Source organism: Anabas testudineus, chromosome 14 (assembly GCF_900324465.2).
Source record: "Anabas testudineus chromosome 14, fAnaTes1.2, whole genome shotgun sequence".
Lineage (NCBI taxonomy): Eukaryota > Metazoa > Chordata > Actinopteri > Anabantiformes > Anabantidae > Anabas > Anabas testudineus.
In genome coordinates this window covers 5867645-5889578 of record NC_046623.1, presented here as the reverse complement: position 1 = coordinate 5889578, position 21934 = coordinate 5867645, and the positions used below count along the sequence as shown (strand labels likewise).

At 39.3% G+C, this 21934-nt stretch overlaps 2 protein-coding genes and 1 pseudogene across 5 annotated transcripts in view; 1 reads left to right on the top strand and 2 right to left on the bottom strand.

Annotated features, from left to right (window-relative positions):
* Positions 1–7542, top strand: part of nlgn2b (neuroligin 2b) — a 52491-nt gene extending 44949 nt beyond the window's left edge. For 3 of the 4 annotated variants that reach the window (XM_026373160.1, XM_026373157.1, XM_026373158.1), the window contains 4 exons: positions 2472–2737; positions 2902–3055; positions 3802–4168; positions 4309–7542. In XM_026373160.1, the coding sequence (XP_026228945.1) occupies positions 2472–2737; positions 2902–3055; positions 3802–4168; positions 4309–5239 (1718 nt within the window). In that variant the 3' untranslated portion in view covers positions 5240–7542. The remainder of the gene's footprint in view (positions 1–2471; positions 2738–2901; positions 3056–3801; positions 4169–4308) is intronic. The other variant, XM_026373159.1, reaches the window with a different exon arrangement.
* A 3493-nt stretch (positions 7543–11035) lies between these two features.
* LOC113170241 (endonuclease domain-containing 1 protein-like) lies at positions 11036–12514 on the bottom strand. The gene is made up of 2 exons (XM_026372258.1): positions 12179–12514; positions 11036–11874 (listed from the first exon to the last, which is right to left on the bottom strand). Exons 1-2 carry the CDS (start codon positions 12485–12487, stop codon positions 11266–11268), a joined length of 918 nt encoding a protein of 305 aa, XP_026228043.1. The 5' UTR covers positions 12488–12514; the 3' UTR covers positions 11036–11265.
* A 2836-nt stretch (positions 12515–15350) lies between these two features.
* LOC113170933 lies at positions 15351–16209 on the bottom strand (annotated as a pseudogene).
* Positions 16210–21934: the final 5725 nt, after the last annotated feature.

The window sequence follows — 21934 nt, the reverse complement described above, 5'->3', positions numbered from 1 at the left end:
AAGTGATAATCCCAAATAATGTCATTCCACATGGGACAAACATCAATGAACTGTACTGACAGAACTGTCGTTTTCTAATAAAACAAATCCCGACTGGACAAAGCAATTATATCCACACACACACACACACACACACACACACACACACATATATACACGTTCTCAATATATATATATATATATATATATATTGAGAACTGTGTACTGGACCAAAAACAATAAGGTCTTTGCCAGGATTTTAAAATCATTCATCCCATCCTTTTAATAGACAGCCAGTTAAAATTGGTCCTTTCACTCATTTATCTTGCAGTGTAGGCTTTTAAATGCTACATTACAGAGTGCACAGTTCACTTGTCTCATGTTTCATTGTCATTCACATGTCACAGGCTCCTCTGCTGCAAAATGTGCCTGGTTTGTTGAAAACGCTTCCTCCGATTGTGAATAGAAGAACTGAATTACTGTTTGCATAGCTTGCCAGTGGTTCCTAAAGTGTTTAACCTGTAGCTTGCTCCTGTTATCCATCTGAAGCTTCAGGCCAAAGTGAGCAACTTACCTCTTTCAATCTCTTCTATGAAGTGCTGTGTATCTGGAAAACTTGTGTACAGCCAGAAAACACGTTGTGTTGCCGTGACAACTGCCAACTGTGAGATGCCCTTACCGGCTGTGTCATGACTGCATATTTAACATGTTTTCTAATACGCTGAATTTAGATGTTTACGCCACCATTTTGAGATGTTTGAAAGCTTAATGTGCAAATGTAGTTCATGAAAATGCCACCTCATAATGCTGAAAGGCAATTTTTAAAAAACGCTAAATAAATAAATATTGCAGTACCGTTGGTTTAAACTAAAGGTACCACTACTTTGGAAACCATTGCTACAGTATCAGTGCAGTAGCTCATACTAAATATTAAGGCTGGTATTTACTTTTTCGTCTGTTTTTAAAATGCTAAAATACCCACCAGATGCTTTAACACTAATCCTGTGATCTTGGATGGTAGAGCTCAGAAGGTGAATGGTACTTTATACTTTACCAAGAATTCAGATTATGTTATTAATGAACTGTTTACCTTCACGCTGACAGATTGACCTTGGACAGATTAAAAAAAAAAAAAAAAACGTTTTTTTTTTATCTGTACTGCGTGAAGCAGACTCATAATGTGTGTGCAAGGTAACTCATATTTGTCTATCATGAATCGGAAAAAATTCAGGAGGACATGAAAAATATTTCACTAACTGGGTAGTTTTGTCCATGTTGTTAGTTGTTGACAGGTTGCCATCTTATACTGGCTGTATTGCATGCTTCCCAGAGACACAGTCAAACATCTGCACGTTTAAGTTTCAAGTGGATTGAGTTTCCTTGTATATAATCAGATCTGATCCCACAACAAGTTCACATACAACACGCATTCATAGATTTATGGGTAAAATGTATCATAGAGTGTGAAATTTAACATTCAGCTTGACGGATTTTGGTTTGACATTAGGTTAGAACCATATTTTATACATTATACATAGTCTTATTTGCCTGGATGTTGCATTACTTTCAGTTCCTTTAATTAGGATTTGGATGTTCATGTTCATAGTTGGTGCAATATCAAATATCAAAAAATAAAAAATACAAATTGAACATCCATGTTATCATTATGGGTTGTTATGCATACATTTATGGCAAAATCCTCCTCTGCTCCATTTTGAAATCAGGATGTAACACCACAAAGACCATAAAGTGCAGAAAAAGTTGGAGGATGAAGAGTTTTTAAAGGTACTCTGTGTGTGTGTGTGTGTGTGTGTGTGTGTGTGTGTGTGTGTGTGTGTGTGTGTGTGTGTGTGTGTGTGTGTGTGTGTGTGTGTGTGTGTGTGTGCAGAAGAGAGATGAGATGAGCAGTAGAGCTGAGCTGCAGCTGAGAGGCTTCTTAATTGATTTCACAGGGAGAGGAGCGGGGGTGGGGCACATGCAGAATATGGGGGGGCTTAATTATTAATGACAGAATCTGCAGATAAAACAGAGGGACAGCAAGCCACTTTACATAACAGTGCAGCGGTGCAACAGTGCGAGCAGCTTTCTTTCTCTCTCTGCCGCTCTTTCTGTCTTTCTGGCTTTACCCAACATGGCCATCAAGCCCACTGCTCTGTGCAGAGTTGTCACTACTCTTCTTGCTGCTGCCTCTTTCTGCATGTAATGGAAGCACTTAATTCACCTTCCACAATGTTCATAAAGATTTTCTCTGGTTCAGAAAAAGCAGCGGGATAGCTGTTTCATCTTGCTTCGTATGTAACACGCAATACAATTCCTCCTCCACCAACACATGCATTATTAAAAGCACTCACATTGTAAGGACTTGAAGGTCCCATCAGCTGCTAGCAAATGTGTGCTAGACAAAGGACAACAGAGCTAATCTGAGAGAGAATAAGTGACTATATGGTTTCTGCTGAAGCTGTATCTGCAGTATATGATCCTGGTCTGTGCAGGCCTGTTCCAGAGGGCCATCGCTCAAAGCGGCTCAGCCATTTCCAGCTGGTCGGTCAACTACAGACCGATGATGTACACCAAGATCCTGGCGAGGAAGGTTGGCTGCACTCACGGGGACATGGCTGAGTTGGTGGACTGCCTCCGGAGAAAGAGTTTCCGGGAGCTGGTGGACCAAGACATCCAACCTGCGCGCTACCACATCGCCTTTGGGCCTGTAGTAGATGGAGACGTGGTGCCGGACGATCCTGAGATCCTCATGCAGCAGGTCAGAGCTGATTTCTCCGGGCATCATCCAGTGAATGATTGCATTTCATTGTACTTGCATGATGTGTGTGAATGCAGCTCTGTTCTAACTCCTACTAATTAGGGTTAATTACTGTTGCATTCTGCTATGTCACACCATGCTGTGCATATTTGTCATGACATCAGGGCGAGTTCCTCAACTACGACATATTGCTGGGTGTCAACCAGGGAGAGGGCCTAAAGTTTGTGGATGACAGTGAGGGAGAAGATGGAATATCAGCAGCTTCATTCGACTACACTATCTCCAACTTTGTGGACAATCTATACGGATACCCTGATGGTCAGATCCTCCCCCAATTTCAGAATTACTGAATAATTTAAAGCTGAAATCTGTAATTTCCCAACTGCGATTGTCAAAATAATATAATGATGTTCAAACTACACAAAAAAAGAATGTAGAAAATGTAGTTATGCTTGTAATGGGAGAGTCTGGGACAGCGATAGCAAACCCAGCCCTATGCTGTTTTGTCATTCTGCAACAGTCTCGCTCTTTCCTCTTTGTTCTCTAATGCTTTTTCAGCCAAACAATCTGAATAGGGTTGGTGGAAAGTCTTTTGCTGGCTGACAGACACACATACGTTTCGAGAATCTGAGGGAAACTTATTTGATAATAGAACTTTAATGCATACACGCTTTCAAAAGTTGATTAAATAAAAGTTTCATTTGCAGAAATATTCATGAACAGTATTTCTTTTGGATTGAATTCAGCTCACATCGAGTGCATGGATTGTTTCTAAATATTTTTCAATTGGTTACAGTTAAATTAGAGTTATAAGGTAATACTTAATGAATAAAAACAGAAAACAATAATTATAGTAAATAGTGACTTTATTGGCATGGACCAACAGAGATGTCAATTAGAAACACACAACAGGAAGTGTAAAAAAAAAAGTACACAACACACGACCATGAAGATGGTGATCTCAGAAGTTACAGATGTCAACTTTAAATCCTTTAATGTAATGTTATAATGATATAATGCAGTTGTAGCAGCACATACTCACATTCCTTTCTGTTTCTTCCAAGTTAAAGATATCCTAAGGGAAACCATAAAGTTCATGTACACAGACTGGGCTGACAGGGACAACAGTGACATGCGCAGGAAGACACTCCTGGCTCTGTTTACGGACCATCAGTGGGTTGCCCCGGCTGTCGCCACTGCCAAGCTGCACGCTGAGTTCCAGTCGCCTGTCTACTTTTATACCTTTCACCACCACTGTCAGACCGAGGCGAGGCCAGACTGGGCAGATGCAGCCCATGGAGATGAGATCCCCTATGTCTTCGGGATTCCCATGGTGGGAGCCACTGACCTGTTTCCCTGCAACTTCTCCAAGAATGACGTGATGCTCAGCGCTGTAGTCATGACATACTGGACCAACTTTGCCAAGACAGGGTTAGTAAAATGCAGACTTTTCCCTCCATTGTGTGTGTTGACACATTTCTCTTTCTGAAAAAGTCCACTGTCATTTCGCAAAGATTTAGCATTTGAGTCATTCAGTACAAATAATATTGTTTTTTTATGTCCTCCTTCAGGGACCCTAACCTACCAGTTCCTCAGGACACCACCTTCATTCACACCAAGCCCAACCGCTTTGAGGAAGTCATCTGGACCAAGTTCAGCTCCAAAGACAAGCAATACTTGCATATTGGCCTGAAGCCTCGTGTCAGGGATAACTACCGGGCTAACAAGGTGGCCTTCTGGTTGGAGCTCGTGCCACATCTACACAGTCTCCACCAGGAAATCCTTGACACCCTCACGACTCGACTGCCTCCCCGAGGCCCTAACCGTGGCAAGGGTTCTCATAGCCCCGGAACCCGCTCTACACGACATCCTGTAATCTCCACGTATCCTCCTGATCCTGAGCAAGACAGTTCAGAGAAACCCCGCTATCCTCCCTTCCCCGCTGAGACTAGGGACTACTCCACTGAGCTAAGTGTGACGGTAGCTGTGGGTGCCTCGCTTCTCTTCCTGAATGTGTTGGCCTTTGCTGCACTTTACTACAAACGGGATAAGCGACACGAACTCATGCAGAGACGTCACCGCCGACTGTCCCCACAACGAGGCACAACGATGGGCATGGGCGTTGGCATGGGAGTCGTAGGGGCCCCACCGCACAATGACCTGGCACTGAGCCAGGAGGAGGAGCTAATGTCACTGCAGATGAAGCAGCAAAGGGTGGAGCTGGAGCACGGTACGCCCCTCCCCACCCGTGTCCACGGCGACATGGAGCCTCTGCGACCTCCTGTGTGCCCACCTGATTACACGCTGGCCCTGCGGCGCGCCCCGGAGGATGTGCCACTGATGACAGCCAATACCATCACCATGATCCCCAGCACCATCAGCAGCATGCAGCCCCTCCACCCTTTCAACACTTATCCCCCTGTCCCAGCTCCCTCCACCACACCTGTTCCCAGCCACAGCAACAATGCCCTACCACACCAACACTCCACCACCCGTGTATAGGACAAGGCACAACCTCTGCTACCCCACTCTGGGCGTACAGAGATGCACCACACAAACTGCTTCATACAAACGTCAATCTCACCACCCTCGATTTTTCTTTACTATACCTTGGTCTTCTTTCATTAAGCCCTCAAATAAAGCTGCAGTTTGTAAGATTTGACCTCTAAAATCATCAATTAAGAGGGAGCTGAAGTAACAAAGGTCCTTTGCTAAAAGCCTGTCATCAAACATACGTAGTGCTTTGCCCCAAAAACGCTGCTTCAAGCTTGTAGCTCTCTCTCTCTCAAAGAGGAATCGAGCTAATCACAATCAGTCAAGTATCTTATGTGTAAGCTTGGTTGTTTTGCGCATGTGTTGTTGTGTCAGTGTAAAGCTATGTTTAACATAGAATTCAAATATGCATTCTCTTTCATTTAGTGAAAAGATATTACAGTAGCGAGCAGATTTTGCGTGAGGCAACATATGCCCCAACAAGCTGTCTGTCATAAAGGGATGATTTCTTGAAACTTACAAATTGCAGCTTTAAAGGCCCAATCTGGAAGTGGAGTTTGGCACCCCGTGTTGAGCACTCTGTCCAAACAGCTGTCTCTGTGTTCAGATTTTAGAGGGGGGGTTTGTTCAGTGTGACATGTATTGACAGAGCTTGGTGTTAAATGGTGTTAACACCGTTTGACAGCTAAGCACGAGTTATTCAGTGATTTCAAAACTATCCTACTCTAGTTCAAAGTTTCAGTTATGATGCAACATACAGTTAATGGTATCAAAGTTATGGTTTTAAAGAAATCTGTATATGCTTTGAAAACATTTCCAGATTGGATCTTCAACTGATGGGCGATACAGGAAATACCTGGATCATAACCAAGTCTGTGGGGTGCAACCTGGAATCCAGGCTGCCCATTAGAACTCACTGCATCTCCTCCGCACAGGCTCTAATCACGTCCATTACTTTATTTGTTTCTCACTCAGCGTCTCTCTGTCTGTATCCCAGTCTCAGTTCATTTAACTGCTTCTCTCCTTTTGCTGCCTCGCACTCTTTCTCTCTCTGCATCTGCCCTTGTAGCGCTTTTCTTTTTTATTAAACCATTGACATAATCCATTTCCATCTCCACTTCCTTCCTCCTACTCACAATCACTTCTAGACTCTTTTTTCCTATTAGAGTCTTTTATACAAAAAAAAAAAAACACAAATGTAAATGATGTATTATTAATAAATTGTAAGGATATGAATGAAAAAAAAAGATATTCTGATATCTCGTTTTTACCAGCATTCTTGGTGCCAAGTACTGTGATAAAGTTCCTTTCACTGGCGTCCAGTGGACCGCCTGGAGAGGTCCATCCTGACTGTATCTTACAAAAGGAATTACCATCATAAAAAGTGCCAACCCCTTCATTTTTCTTTTTTATCCCACACTTCTTTTCCTTTTTTTTTTTTTTTATTTCACTCAATGTTGCACTGTGGCTGGTCTCTTCTTTAAAGGGACATCAGATTTAGTATATCATTTAAAAAAGATTATAAAGTGTTATTCCTACTGTATGTTGTTATTTGGGATATATTTGCATGATGTTGCTTTTTTTTTTTTGCCTAAAAAGGAGTGTGGACAGAGAGGTTTGTCATTTGAATTATTTGCCTTGTTCTTCATTTTTTATTTTATTTTATTATGATTTTTTTTATTTTGAAAATCTTTTTCATTTTCTATTTTAATATCGGCTGCACTTTGTGGTACTTCAAAAGGTATTAAAGTATTAAGAGATGAATATTGTGTAAAACTATGATTATAACAAAGAGAGTAAATATTTCCTCTTTATTTTTTTCATTTCCTAACACTAAGGCTGTGCCGCAAACTACCAGAGAGACTCATGGAAGCCTTCTTTCTTTCTCCCCTATATATTTTTTTCTGTTTCTGTTTATCTTTTGCAACTGTCAACTGTTGCAAGTCAGCGTCTCTCAGCCTCACCTGAAGATAGCACTTTTTTTTTAAGTTACAAAAAAAAAGAAGAAAACTTTACATGAGTAGTCTAAAAACGGTTTTTGTCTGTGACTGACATTAACCACATGCTTCAAGTGTTTGAAGACTGCCTGACAGTTATCTTTTTCCGTCTGCTCTTTTGTTGTTTCATGAGTCTCCCTTCTGCAAGGCGGGAGGAAGGATGACATATATTTATCGGTCGGTCAAAAGGTGAGAAAGCCTTGTACGCGCGTTTCACATCTTTCGCACAATTGAACACAGAGACGGGTTGCACTCTGGACAATTAAGACAAAAAAAAAAAAAAAAAACCCCGGTGACATTAGGACACACGCTGGACAAATGCCGACAGATGATGAGAACAGAAAGAGCTTGTCAACTACAGTTTGACTCGTCAGGGCACTGAGGATGCATTCCGATCTTTAAAAAAAAAAAAAAACATCTTTAATGACAGACATAACTCATAAACCATATACCACAAAAAGCAAGGCACGCGGGATGAACTCCCCCCCCCCCCCCTCCTTGTAATGTTCTGCATCCTGTCTGCTTAGGATAACAACACTCTGGAGCCAGCTGCCATCTGTAACACTGGACTGGAGCGAGCTGCGAGGACAAAAAGAACAAAAAAACCACCACCTGAAACAAACTGTACATTTTTTAAGTGTAAGAGAACAAACTGGAATTTGTAAATATTATGTTCGTCGTTTGGTTTTGAGTGATTGGCCAGATCTTTTCTTTGTGACAACAGGTGCAAGTGTAGGTGACTTAACATGATTTTAGCTCACATGTGTGTGTTTGGTTTTCATTTATTTCCTAGATCTCAAGGGCAAATTCCAATAGGTGACGGGCACTTGAATACATCTGTTAACATACATAGTTTCTTTAAAAGCAAAGGTCACAGCATGGGGTCAGCATAAACACAGAAGGGAATGCGTACAGCTCAGGTTAGCCTCGATATTGTGGAGATTAGAAATGCACTTATGCATATGTGGATGTGCTTTTAAAGCATATCGCACACACCAGGCACTACACCAGAAACCATATGGGCTGGTTTTGGGTGAAATTAGTCATTTTATTGGTTAAAAAACAACAAAAACAACAACCAAAGAACATCAGCAGAGAACAGATGAAGAAATGATATAGGTAGGATTTCAGAAATGAGGAAGAATATAAGGCACGAGGTGGATGTTTCAAACATGTCACGACAAATGAAGAATTTTACTTCATGTTTCTGTTGATTGAATTGTTATTGTTGTGTCTCGCATTGTCTCGACCGTTGTCAAACACTATAACTCATAATGGGAAGGTTGTGAAATATTATTATTATTATTATTTCAAGCTCACTAATCATGGTGGTTGCAATTTTGTCTGCACATTCTTTTGACGGGGTATTTGACATTTGAATTGCCCACACACACACACACACAAAAAAAAAAAAAAAAAAAACACCATTAAAAACAGAGTTGTAGTTCTATTTCATTTGATTTGATTTCATTTGCAAATAAGGGGGTTTGGATGCCAACAGATAATGGAAGCACACTCACCAAGTCTACATGTTTACACAGTTTTAATGTTGACTAACGTAAATGGAAAACGAAAAAAAAAAACAAAAACAAACAAAAACAAACAAAAAAAAAAAGGCATTACAAGAATCCAAATATCCTCATATTCCGAGGCTAGAATGGGAAAGTGAAGGCTTGCACCTGTTTGTCTGTTTCATTTAGTCTGTTTCAGTAACCTGCTTGACGCTCGAGATACTGTGAGAGAGCATACATGACCAGAAGGGGTAGAAAGACTTCAAGTTCATATTTCTATTTCAAATAGAGGCTATTACACACTGTATGTTGTGTATCTGAATTGGAAAACATTAAAAGACATTCTTAAATGCTTTGCTATCACTGTTCTTTAAGTTTTTTTTTTTTATTATTTTCCCGTTTGATTGTGTTTCATGGTCCAGAGCTCCAGTATTAAAGGTGTATTGCACGTTTTGGCCAGTTGGGGGCAGGATGACGCCACAAGACACAGCAAGTGCCAGGCTGTTAGCATGTTAGCAGGCAGTTGGTCATGTACACAGAAAGGCAGGAGCGACTCCAGGTTTCGTTTTGTGTCGTGTATCTGCCCACCATCTCAGCGTAAGTCCGATATTAGAATACCTTTTACCTCTGTTTTTGTCTCCACCCTATCCTGAGAAAATGTGTTGCTGTGTTTGGCTTGTTTCACCAGCTAGCCAGCGCTAGCTTAGCTTCACTTGCTAACGTTGGTTTGGTAACTTCGATTTAGGCTCGAATGTGTTAGCATAACGTTACAATCAGAATATCAAAATAGTTAAGAATACTTTACACTAAAAAGTTATTTTGTGGGCCATACATTTTTTTTTTACATTTTCTTAACAAAAATTGAAAAAAGCTAATGGACAAACTCCAAAGTTAGCATGTTTTTGAAGGACTGACATTCAGAGCAACTGCTTTCACATAGTGAGTTACTTTAATCTGAATATTAAAATCTAAATTATCACCTTGAAATAAAATGGTAGGGATTATTCTTTATTACTTAGGTAACAATAAATGTTGATGGCAATACAGTAAATAAGACATAAAGTGACAGGTCTTACATAATATGAGGAAGTGATCATTTGTTGAAATGTTGTTAGAGACTGTGTTTATATATGTGTGTGTGCGTATATATATATATATATATATGTGTGTGTGTGTGTGTGTGTGTGTGTGTGTGTGTGTAGGATTTTCACTTCACAGTGTAAAATAGCTTGGCAGCACCAGTTTTACGAGGAGACTGTCCTCTGATCTTTGTTTATACAGCTGCTGTACACAAATCAATGGTACAGCAAATATAGTGGAACAGTATCTCCAGCATACTTGTATCTGTAACTGTATCTACTGCTTGCTAACGTGCAGTCATCCATCCATTTTTGATCAGCCTGTTTTCTAATTAGATCTTTAGTGTCATAAATATGACGGGTTGACTGACTTGCAAAAGTCAGCTTTGCCAACTAACTTTTTTTTTTATTTAAGAAATAGCTTTATTTTTTATTTCTTAAGCAAAACCTGCTTGTGTTATAAACTTTGCTGAAAGTTATATTAGATCAATAGGAAAGAGAACATTCTGAAAACAAATATACATGATTAGACCGCACTGGGTCAACAGTACATTAACACAGTAACTTAATTTATGGTTCATGTGCATTGTATTAATAGTCATAATCTTTATTATAGCTTCAAGAGATAAATTGTACGTATTTGTGCTTATGCACGGTTTATGCACATCTAATGCCCATTGTAATATCATACCATTTTTTCTTTTGCACCCATTCCAACCTGTGCAGATAAAATACTGGTTTCCACAGAACATACTTTTCTTCCCTCACTAGATGGCAGTATGCAATGGTAAAATGTACTGCTTCAAAATTAGCCAGTCTTTAGAAATAAATGTTGTCTGTCTATATATATATATATATATATATATATATATATATACACACATATGTGTGTAAAAAAAATTCAACACTCCACAATGTGTGTGACTACATGTAGAATTTTGTGATATTCAAACTTTTGTTACTAGCAAATTAACCGAACACTACAATCTAGCAGACTGCCATAAAAGTCAAATCACACTTTTACAATGGACCAAACAATAAAACTCACATATGCCTAAGCATAAACTGAAGTTGTGAAGTGAAGTAAGTGATATTAAGTAACTAAACAGGCATTGTTTTGACTTTATTTCTTTATTTCTTTGTCTGTCTTTTCTGTTGTTCTTTACCTTTGTTACTTTAAAAATAAATATAACACAACCACAATGCAACATAATAAATAATTATATTTTAATTAGTGGTTTGTAATTTGCTTATCCCACACATATCTATATTATAATTTTAAGATCATTTGTATTAACAATTGGCTGCAAGTAAACTTTTAATCACCACTACAGAAACAGTTTTAGCATTTTTTACTTGTTTTAAGCAAAAGAGCACAAATGATTAATTTTATTCATAAAGGTAAATAGAAACCCATGTGGACACAGAAGGTGTAATTGGTAGAGCCTTCAAATGGTGTGTTGCAGGTAAAGTGGAAGAGGTGAGGGAGAGATGCAGTTGTCATAGAAGATCTGAAGATTCTGGTCAACATCCATATTATTTTTCAGAAATATTTCAAGTTCCTGAACTGGCATTTCATGGACGCTGTTGGACTCTTTGGCATTTTTGGCCAGGGCTGCATGAGATGGGAAGCGAATGCGGACATCATGGGGCGCGTTGCGGTCATAGTCAGTGCAGCAGTAAGCAGACCACACATCTTCAGGGATGGCCACACGGTCTTGGTTGTTGCGCCGAATCATGTTGCCTCTGGTGGTCACACCAGTAACAATGAAGGCAGTACCACGACAGAAATTGTTGAGGCGGACCCGGATCCGCTCTTCATACTCACGCCAAGGTCCAATGTTAAACTCCCGTATCTCTGGGACCACATTGGTCAGGGTGTAAGTGGCGGCACGGTCATGTGGAGTGGACTGGTGCTGGTCTGGGTTCAGGTGGCCTCTCTCATAGAGAACCACATCAGAATAGTCGTCCAGGACTGCCTGACTGTCCTCAAACTTCATGTGCAAGTAGCCAGTGGGGAAGGGCAACATATTTCCATTACCATCAATTTCTGCCAGCTGTGGAGACATATAAGAGCAATTAGGCTTTTCCTACTGCAGGTCTGCTGAGAAGTAATATCAAGCCACTGTTTTGTGTTTGAGGCCCACTGAGGTTCTTGATTTTGTGGTTAATTCTTTCTTTCAACAAAAAATGTGCTGTCTATTTCAGCAGGGGCCAAGTGATCTTTCTCCAAGAAAGTGTAACTACTTGTTTAAACAGTGATTACAAATTTAAGAGTTAATGGATGATAAAGCTGTTATGAATGTAGTTTTCACCACTTTTGAAAACAAAGTTGAATAGTTACTTTAAAAAGTGTCTGACCTGCGGCTCATACATCCAAGGGTAATCCACACGTCTGTCTCCCTCTGTTTTCTTGAAGGTGTAAGCTGAGTAAACTGGAATCCGCTTGTGAGGGTCATACAGGGTCACATAACGAGGTTTGTCTGCATAGCGTTGACAGATTTTCTTCAGTTTGGTTTCGATGATCCCCCTTGGTGGTGTCCCCATATACAAGGAGTCCTTGCATCTCTCTACATGATTAAAGTCTTGAACAACTGTTGCTGATGTAAGAGACAAAAAACAGATGGTCAAAAAAGCAAAAATGATTGGCTTTAACATATTCATAGTCATGGTGTCTTCTCCGTGTCTACTATTGTGGCTTCCTCTACAAGACAATGACAGAAAATTTTTGCAGTTATGATTTAAATGTCACAGATCAGATATGCAAAGCAGGTAGCATGTGACCAAAAGACAGGCTTCCTAACACACATGGGTGTGGTTGTACAGGTGATTGCATTGCACTAACCTACAGCTTTTAAATAATAGTCATCTAAAAAGTTGCATTTGTTTACCTAACTTTATACTAACAAATTGATCTGTTGAGAATAGTGTGTCATATCTATAATACACATATAAATTACCTCACCAGCTGGTGATTTGTAAATTAGATTTTAGTTTAACTTACTGCATAGCAGCCAATATATCATATATTGGAACAATTAGGTAATCAAACAAAAAAACTGCATTACTAACCCATCTAGAGGGACAGTGCTTTACCTAATGTACATTTTTGCCACATTACTATTTTACATATTTACACTTGGGTACAATCACAGGGAATTCATACTAAACGGTAAAACTGTTCTTAACACCTAGTAAGTGCTATATCTATGAAGGTTCCATTTCCACTCCATAACACATACTGCTGAAATGGGATGTTCAAGAGCATGGTATCAGGGTAGTTATAAAATGCAAAACTGTCTAATCTATCGCTGTGACTAACAAAAGGGCTACAGTAACCAGTGTAGTTTAGAGGTACTATGTTACTCAGTTTGAATGGTGGATGAGCCAGTGGCCGAAAGAGAGATAAAGTATGAAAGTTTATCTACAACATAGTGACAGTGGACTAGGCAGTGCCAAGTTGGGGTACAGCATGTGTAAAGCTATCTGCTCAAGTTTGCTATTAAGTAATAATAGACAGTAGTTCAATTTAAGAAATATACTTTTCTAAAATAAGTAGACGAAATATAAAGATAAACATACAGTATTGTACAGAGGGGTCTTGCACTACGAATCCAAAGTTTAGATACACTTTCTCCCTAAATGTTTTTTCTTTATTTTTATTATTTTCAACATTGTACATTAAATTTGATGTTGTAAACAAAAAGTGTGAAATAACCAATAACATGCTTTCTATTTTTGATTCTTCAAAGTAGCCACCTTTTGCTTTGATCACTCTTGGCATTCTCTTAGCCTCATTAAATAGTTACCCAGAATAGTTTTTCAGCATTTTTGAAGAGGTTCACAGTGGTGTTGAGTACTTGTTGGCTGACACCATCTCAGCTGGATTCAGATCAGGTGATTGTGGAGCCCAGGTCATCTGACTGTGATGCAGTACTCCATCACTCTCCTTTTTATACAAAAGGTTCTCACATAAGGTAGAGGTGTGTTTGGGAATATTGTCTTATTGGAAAACAAATGATGGTCCCACTAAGTGCAAAGTAGATAGGATGGTGTTTTGATGCAAAATGCTTTGGTAGCCATGTTGGTTGCCCTCAATTTTGACTGTCACCAAAATTGTCACTAGAAAAGCACCTCAACACCATCACACCTTCTTCTTCATGCTTCACAGTGGGGCCCAACATACAGGAACCATGTTGGGCCACTGTCTCTACACCTGTCTCTGGAGACAGGAGAGGCAGATGAAACCTTATCTCCTGTCTAAAGCCTTGGATGTAGATGTCTCTACATCTAACAAAGACACATTGATTAGAACAAAAATTCTCAAATTTGAACTCATCACCCAAAGCATAGTTTTGGATTTACAGGTACTGACCTTCATTTCCTAAAGTAATGATAGGCTATCTTTTCTCTTTACTTAATTGACTGTTTCTTGCCATAATATAGATTTGTACCATCGTTGTAGTAGCACTAATAGAGCAATTGATTCTTTACCTACCCTTCGTCTGCACAAGACAATTGATGGTCTAAAGCACATTAAGAAGAAATATCACAAATTAACTCTCAACAAGTCAGTCTGTGAATTGAAAACCATTCCAGGTGACTTCCTTGGGAAACTGATGCAATAATGCCATAAGTGTGCCAAAGCTAAATGTAGCTGCTTTGGACAATCTATAGTGTAATAATGATAAAATTATATCATATAATGGATAACTTGGTTTATTTAAAGCCATTGTTGTTGAGTGCAGAATTCCATATTTGTTCTGTCATAATTTCAGTGTCTTCAGTATTGTACAAAACTAAAAATACAGATAGGAAAAACTACTGAAGGAGATGGTGTGTCCTAGCTTTTGACTGGTAGTGTAAATAGAAGTGATGGAAAAAAAAAAACCACATTGGAAAGACGTTGCTTGTGTTTTATATAACAAGCAACAAACTAATAAGGGGCAAGAATTACTTATAAAGTTCATTACAAGGACTTTGTGGGATATCAAGAAACCTTATTTGCAATAAAGTAGAAATATTAAACAGCTTGTGGCTCAGTGTTCTGCCAAAATAGATGTTTGACCTGTTTGGCAGCTCACTGTCTACAAAGCACTTAATCCATCTGAAAAGTTTTGCGTCCATAGTCAATCAAAGAGTCATTTAAAACAGCTTTATGTATTTTTACTTGTTTTTAACACATACAGTCCTCTCCTAAACTAATGGAATGGCAAGGCTATATTAATTTAGTTTCACAGTAAGTAGAACAGTATCATATCACTTAAATTTTAGGTTAGTAAAAATATTTGATATTTACAGAAGAGTTGAGCATATTTATTTATTATTATTCATTGTGGCGTACTATATTAAATTATAGAATTTATATATTTAGTAGGGTAGTAAGAAGTGACAGCCTGTATTTTTGATATATTCAAACATCTTTTATTACTAGCAAATTAACTGAATGATTAAGAACACTACAACCCAGCAGACAGCCATAAAAGTCAAATCACACTTTTACAACAGACCAAACATTAAAACTCATATATGCCTAAGCATAATCTGAAGTTGTGAAGTGAAGTAAGTGATATCAATTAACTAAACAGGCATTATTTTGACTTTATTTCTTTTTCTGTCACACAACAACTCTTGTTCTTTACTTTTGTTACTTCAAAAATAAATATAACACAACCACAATGCAACATTATCTCTGGGACCACATTGGTCAGGCTGTAAGTGGTGGCACGGTCATGTGGAGTGGACTGGTGCTGGTCTGGGTTCAGGTGGCCCCTCACATAGAGAACCACATCAGAATAGTCGTCCAGGACTGCCTGACTGTCCTCAAACTTCATGTGCAAGTAGCCAGTGGGGAAGGGCAACATATTTCCATTACCATCGATTTCTGCCAGCTGTGGAGACATATAAGAGCAATTAGGCTTTTCCTACTGCAGGTCTGCTGAGAGCTAATATCATACCACTGTTTTGTGTTTGAGCCCCAAACTGATTGATTTTGTGGTTAATTCTTGCTTCTACAAAAAATGTGCTGTCTATTTCATCAGGGTCCAAGTGATCTTCTAAAGAAAGTGTAACTACTTGTTTAAACTGTGATTACAAATTTAAGAATTAATGGATGATAATGAATGTAGTTTTCACCACTTTTGAGAGTTGAATAGTTACTTTAAAAAGTATCTGACCTGCGGCTCATACATCCAAAGATAATCCACATGTCTGTTTCCCTCTGTTTTCTTGAAGGTGTAAGCTGAGTAAACTGGAATCCGCTTGCGAGGGTCATACAAGGTCACATAACGAGGTTTTTCTGTGTAGCGTTGACAGATTTTCTTCAGTTTGGTTTCAATGATCCCCTGGTGGTATTCCTATATGTACAAGCATCTCTCTACATGATTAAAGTCTTAAACAACTGTTGCTGATGTAAGAGACAAAAAACAGATGATTAAAAAAGCAAAAGTAAATGGCTTTAACACATTCATAGGCATGGTGTCTTCTCCGTGTCTACTATTGTGGCTTCCTCTACAAGACAGTGACAGAAAATGTTTGCAGTTATGATTTAAATGTCACAGATCAGATATGCAAAGCAGGTAGAGTATGAGCAAAAGACAGGCTTCCTACCAAATTTAGGTGTAGTTTACAGATGATTATATTGCTCTGACCTAAGTTTTTAAAGTTGTATCTGTCTACCTGACTAATGACCTGGTTTTACATGTTTAAACAATAAATAGGCCTACATTAACACACAGTTTCAGACTTGGGTTCTGCCTGTGAGCACTGCATTGTTTTTAAAAAAGGATAAATCAACATAAGAAGTGGGGAGCTAGATAGAGCCAAGCCTTAAAAAAGAAAGAAACCACTAGTGTACTGACCAACACTTACATAACAGGCTGGCCAAAGTAAACAACAACCAACAACAGCTGATAACAGAAGCATTATTGAAGCTGTGAACAAAAACTCCAAAACAATATTTAGTGCCATTACAAACAACCACGAAATGCAAACCGCCTCCACAGTAAGAAACAGAAAACCAGGTCATAATTTTCAGGAAAGGGAGCCACAAAGGTTCTAGAAGAGTGTTAAGGGGCTGATGAGACCATGAATAATGTCTACCAACATGATAGAAATTGTAAAGTGTGGAGGAGGATTTGCTTATGATCCAAACCACACAAGTTTGTCTGTGAAGCATGGTGACTGCAGTTTCATAGTTTGAGCTTCTCGATAGAATATAGAATATATATAATATAGAATCAACAGGCTCACTAATCTTTACTGATGCAATAAATCATGATCATAGTATTAGAATAAATTCACAGGCACACCGAAACATTTTGTCTACTAATTTAGAGATAAATGCATCAAAACCAAGCCCCCCAGAACAACAACTGAAGGTGGCAGCAGTAGGAATTTCTAAAGAAGATTATTTGGTGATGTCAGTAAGTAACATACTTGATGCAGTTATTGCACACAAGGGAGATTAACCCAAATATTAAGTTTTATTGAGTTTTTACTTTTAAAACTATTTGTTTCAGTACTTTTGCTCATTTGGGTCATCTGATAGAAAGGGTTCTCTGTACATTAAATAATAATAACAATCAAATAAAAGAAACCCTAATGTCTCCAGTGCACAACAAAGTCAAATGAATTAGTCTTGCTCTTCCACTACGTCCTGGCATGACTCTAAACATCCATTTATACACATGCTCTTAACAGGATCATTTAAATTGGTAAAAATATAGCTAAAATGATGGATACAGTTGAGGTAGCTAAAAAAGAATTAAAATGACTAGAGCTGCTTAAATAGATTATAAAGTGATGAGTAAACAATACACAACAAAACAGCAGCTGTAGCTTGAAAAAAAAGTATTGTTTGAATAGCCAGAAAAGCTCAAAGTACTGGATAGACAAATTAAATTCTTAACGAGATGTGAACCAAAAAGAGTGTAAACATGTAAATGCAATGAACAAACAGACACACCTTCTAGAAGTATGTTTTTTCTGTTTAAAATCCACTCAGATGAACACATTTGGAACATGGTGGGTGGTGTTGATAAAGGGTGACTTCAGGAGCTCATCTGACAGGGCGGTTGGCTGAGAAAAAAGATTAGGAACCACTCATCTAAATGTTAGAAATGTAGAGGAAATAAAATGTGCTGCATAAGTAGCTGGAGTTTCTGGTGCTAGTCCTACACCGCCCCCTACTCAATTCAGTCTTATGCAAATGGAAAGAGTTCAGCTGGAACAACAATCCTTCACTGTCCTAGTAAGTGAATTTGAGTGATGGAGTGTTGTTATTCATCTAGGGGCCAGCTCGCCTCTCTGATCTAATCTTGAGTTATGACAATCATAACTTTTGTAGCTGAGGCTGATGATGTAGTTATGTGAACAGACATTTTTCAACTGTCAGCATTTTTACCAATTAAAATTATAAATTCAAACCAGCTCAACCACCCTCTGCTGCTTCATCTTTAGCAGAAGAAAGGGAGACTGCTGTTGAGTTTGATTGCATCTTTTCTTTAGTAGAAAATGTGACTGCTGACTATCATCAGTGTCAATACAGCAGATTTTAGTTTAGAAACTGGTCATCAAAGTGAGTCACGGGGTAGCGTTTTTATGAGATTGGATCTCTTTCTTTAATCAAGAGCATAGTTTTTCAATTTGAGAGCATACTTTAATGAAAATAAAAGGAACATTTTCTCTCAAAAGCCTTTCTTTGCATTCAAAATGTCCCTGCTGGCACTTGCTGAACTCATGTTCAAAACTGTGTTTGTGCTCTCCTGTTCTTAATTTCCTGTGCTCCTGCTCAAACTTTTCACCTCACACTCAAAACATATCCTCATGAACTGTCTTGCTCATGCTTGGGACAATCCTAACAAAAACCACCAGCCAATAGAATTCAACCCAGAAGTGACCAATCACGTAATGAGGTAGGGTAGAACGAGGATGCTAACAGAAGACAAGATTTGAGTAGGCTAACTGGTAGCATGAATCGCTGTAGCATTATGCTGTTTATCTACAATATGTGGACACAGACGAGAAGCTCCTGGCTGCTGGTTTGACCTTCCTGGACTTCCTGGACAAAATCACCTGTCTACATGTCAATATCTGAGGTTATGCTTCATTTGTTTTAAATTAGCAACATTACATTGGGGCGGCAGTAGCACAGGTGGTAAAGCAGTCATCTACAAACCGCAGGGTTAGTGTCCTTGGACAAGACATCGAAACTCTGTAGTAGTGCCGATATGTACTGTCTGGCAGCTGTCCAACTGCAATTTCTCAAGGGGATCAATAAAGTATGTCATTATTATTATTAACATCATTATGGCTAACTGCTAACCAAAACACAGCAGATACGTCTTTGTCTAATGTAGTAGTTTACAAGTATCCAATCTCAAATGTGGCATGAACCACAGCTAAATATGCACAAAGTCCATTTATTGAATATGAAATTGTTGTTTTTTCATCTTTTTGTGTATATATATATATATGGACACAGCCCCAGTATGCTAGCAGCATGACGAATACAACAGGAGAAGATATGGCTGTTAATGAACCACCTGTAGAAAACCAGTGTGTCTGTCTAACCAAGACAACAGTAGAAGATGCTGTCACAGCCTGCACACACAAGAGGACTGTGTTTTTTCAATAGTTCTGTTAATATCAACTGGTAATTTTTAACCTAACATGAAATAATACTATATTAAAAATTATATTGTTTGACAGTTTAATGATGCTTGTTAATCTATTTAATCAGCTCCACTCGGTTGACAGTTTATTAGGGAGCAGTTTCACCAACCTAAAACTGATACTGAATTATGTTGTTATGCTGGATCATTCAGGTAAAACTTTGAAGATAAACTGAACATGATCACCTTTTATGAAGGAAGATTTATTGTGTTCTGTTTAGGCTACACTGGTGTATGTGCCAAGTACTGCAACAAAAACACTGCTAGTTTTACAACTGTAGTTCTTAATAAATAGATTAATGAACACATAATTCAACTCACCCATAGGAGGATGATGCTGTATTAAAAGTGCCATTGTTTTAATACAAAATTGTAGTAGTACTAATGTTGTAAATAATGTGTTCTATTGACTCAGAAAAGCTGTAATTTCGATCTGGAATTTATATTATTTTATGTAGGGCTGTTGTGGAACAGTGAGAATGCTGTAGCATTGTGTTGTGTTTATACAATTTTAGTCCATCCAATTTAAACTGCCCATCCCAAAAATGGCACACATTCACCATGGCATTGTTTCGATAAGCTTCTGCAATGTCACAACATTTATTCCTGTCTAGAGTTGCAATTATTTTTCCTGATCTTGTATGATGGGAGAGTTGGACCGTTGCACAACGTCTTCTTCAGCACATTCCACAGATTTTCAGTGGGGTTAAGGTCTGGACTCTGTGGTAACAGTGTGTGAAAAATGATGTCATGCTTGCTGAACGACTCTTTCACAATTTGAGCCCGATGAATCCTGGCATTGTCCATCCATCCATTTTCTTCCGCTTATCCGGGGCCGGGTCGCGGGGGGAGCAGCTTTAGCAGAGATGCCCAGACTTCCCTCTCCCTAGACACCTCCTCCAGCTCTTCCGGGGGGGACACCGAGGCGTTCCCAGGCCAGCCGAGAGACATAGTCCCTCCAACGTGTCCTGGGTCTTCCCCGGGGCCTCCTCCCGGTGGGACAGGACCGGAAAACCTCCCCTACGAGGCGTCCCGGGGGCATCCGAAACAGATGCCCAAGCCACCTCAACTGGCCCCTCTCGATGCAGAGGAGCAGCGGCTCTACTCCGAGCTCCTCCCGGGTGACTGAGCTCCTCACCCTATCTCTAAGGGTGCGCCCAGCCACTCTGCGGAGGAAACTCATTTCGGCCGCTTGTATCCGCGACCTTGTCCTTTCGGTCATGACCCAAAGCTCATGACCATAGGTGAGGGTAGGAACGTAGACTGACCGGTAAATCGAGAGCTTTGCCTTTCGGCTCAGCTCCTTTTTCACCACGACGGACCGGTACACCGACCGCATTACTGCTGCCGATGCACCAATCCGTCTGTCAATCTCACGCTCCCTATTTCCCTCACTCGTGAACAAGACCCCAAGATACTTAAACTCCTCCACTTGAGGGAGGATCTCCCCCCCAACCTGGAGGGTGCAAGCCACCTTGCAAGATGACAATCCTGGCATTGTCATCTTGCAATATGCCCGTGCCATCAGGGAAGAGAAAATCCATATATGGAAAAACCTGGTCATTCAGTATATTCAGGTAGTCAGCTGACCTCATTCTTTGTGCACATAATGTTGCTGAACCTAGACCTGACCAACTGCAGCAACCCCAGATCATGGCACTGCCCCCACAGGCTTGTAAAGTAGACACTAGGCATAATAGGTGCTTCACTACACCCGCCTCTCTTCTTACCCTGATGCGGCCATCACTCTGGAACAGGGTAAATCTGAACTCATCAGACCACATGACCTTCTTCCACTTCTTCTTAACCAGTTTTTGTAGTTTCAACAATCTCCTTAGATGTTTATTTTGTTTGATTCATGCCAATAATTTGACCCTTCTGAAACAGATCAGATTAACATCTTTACTATGACCACAGGATGTGTCTTCTGACATGGTTGTTAAAAAATGAGATATCAGTTAGGGCTAAATAACTTGTTGTCCAGCTAAAAACATAATCATCAATGCAGTAATTATCCAATTGGAGGCTCTTTTCTATTTGTTAAATCCAGGTGGTGACTTTTTTTGGGTTGGAATTGCAGTATATATTTATGCTGGTAAGGTAAAAGGCAGTCACTTGTGTAGGGAGTACATCTTAAACATAGACTAATATACACTAATCATGAAGGAGGATGAACTGTATTACTGTTGTTTTAGATAACATTTGTCATTTTTGCTTTAACACCTAAAATACCCTCTAAACGTCACCATTCAAACGAGAGAAATTATAACATAATCTGAACATGAAATCATAAAAGTATGCTATATGTATATATATATATAGAGAGAGAGAGAGAGAGAGAGAGAGAGAGGTAACAAGTACAGTGGTTGACAGGATGTTGGGAAATCATCATGTCACAGTGATTAATGAATAATTAATCATTTTGGTCCTGCATAATGCACAG

Coding starts and splice junctions, on each gene's coding strand:
- LOC113170241 (XM_026372258.1), bottom strand. CDS start 12,487: ATGACTATGAATATGTTAAAGCCAATCATTTTTGCTTTTTTGACCATC. Junction 11,875..12,178: donor CTTGGATGTATGAGCCGCAG/GTCAGACACTTT, acceptor ATGTCTCCACAG/CTGGCAGAAATTGATGGTAA.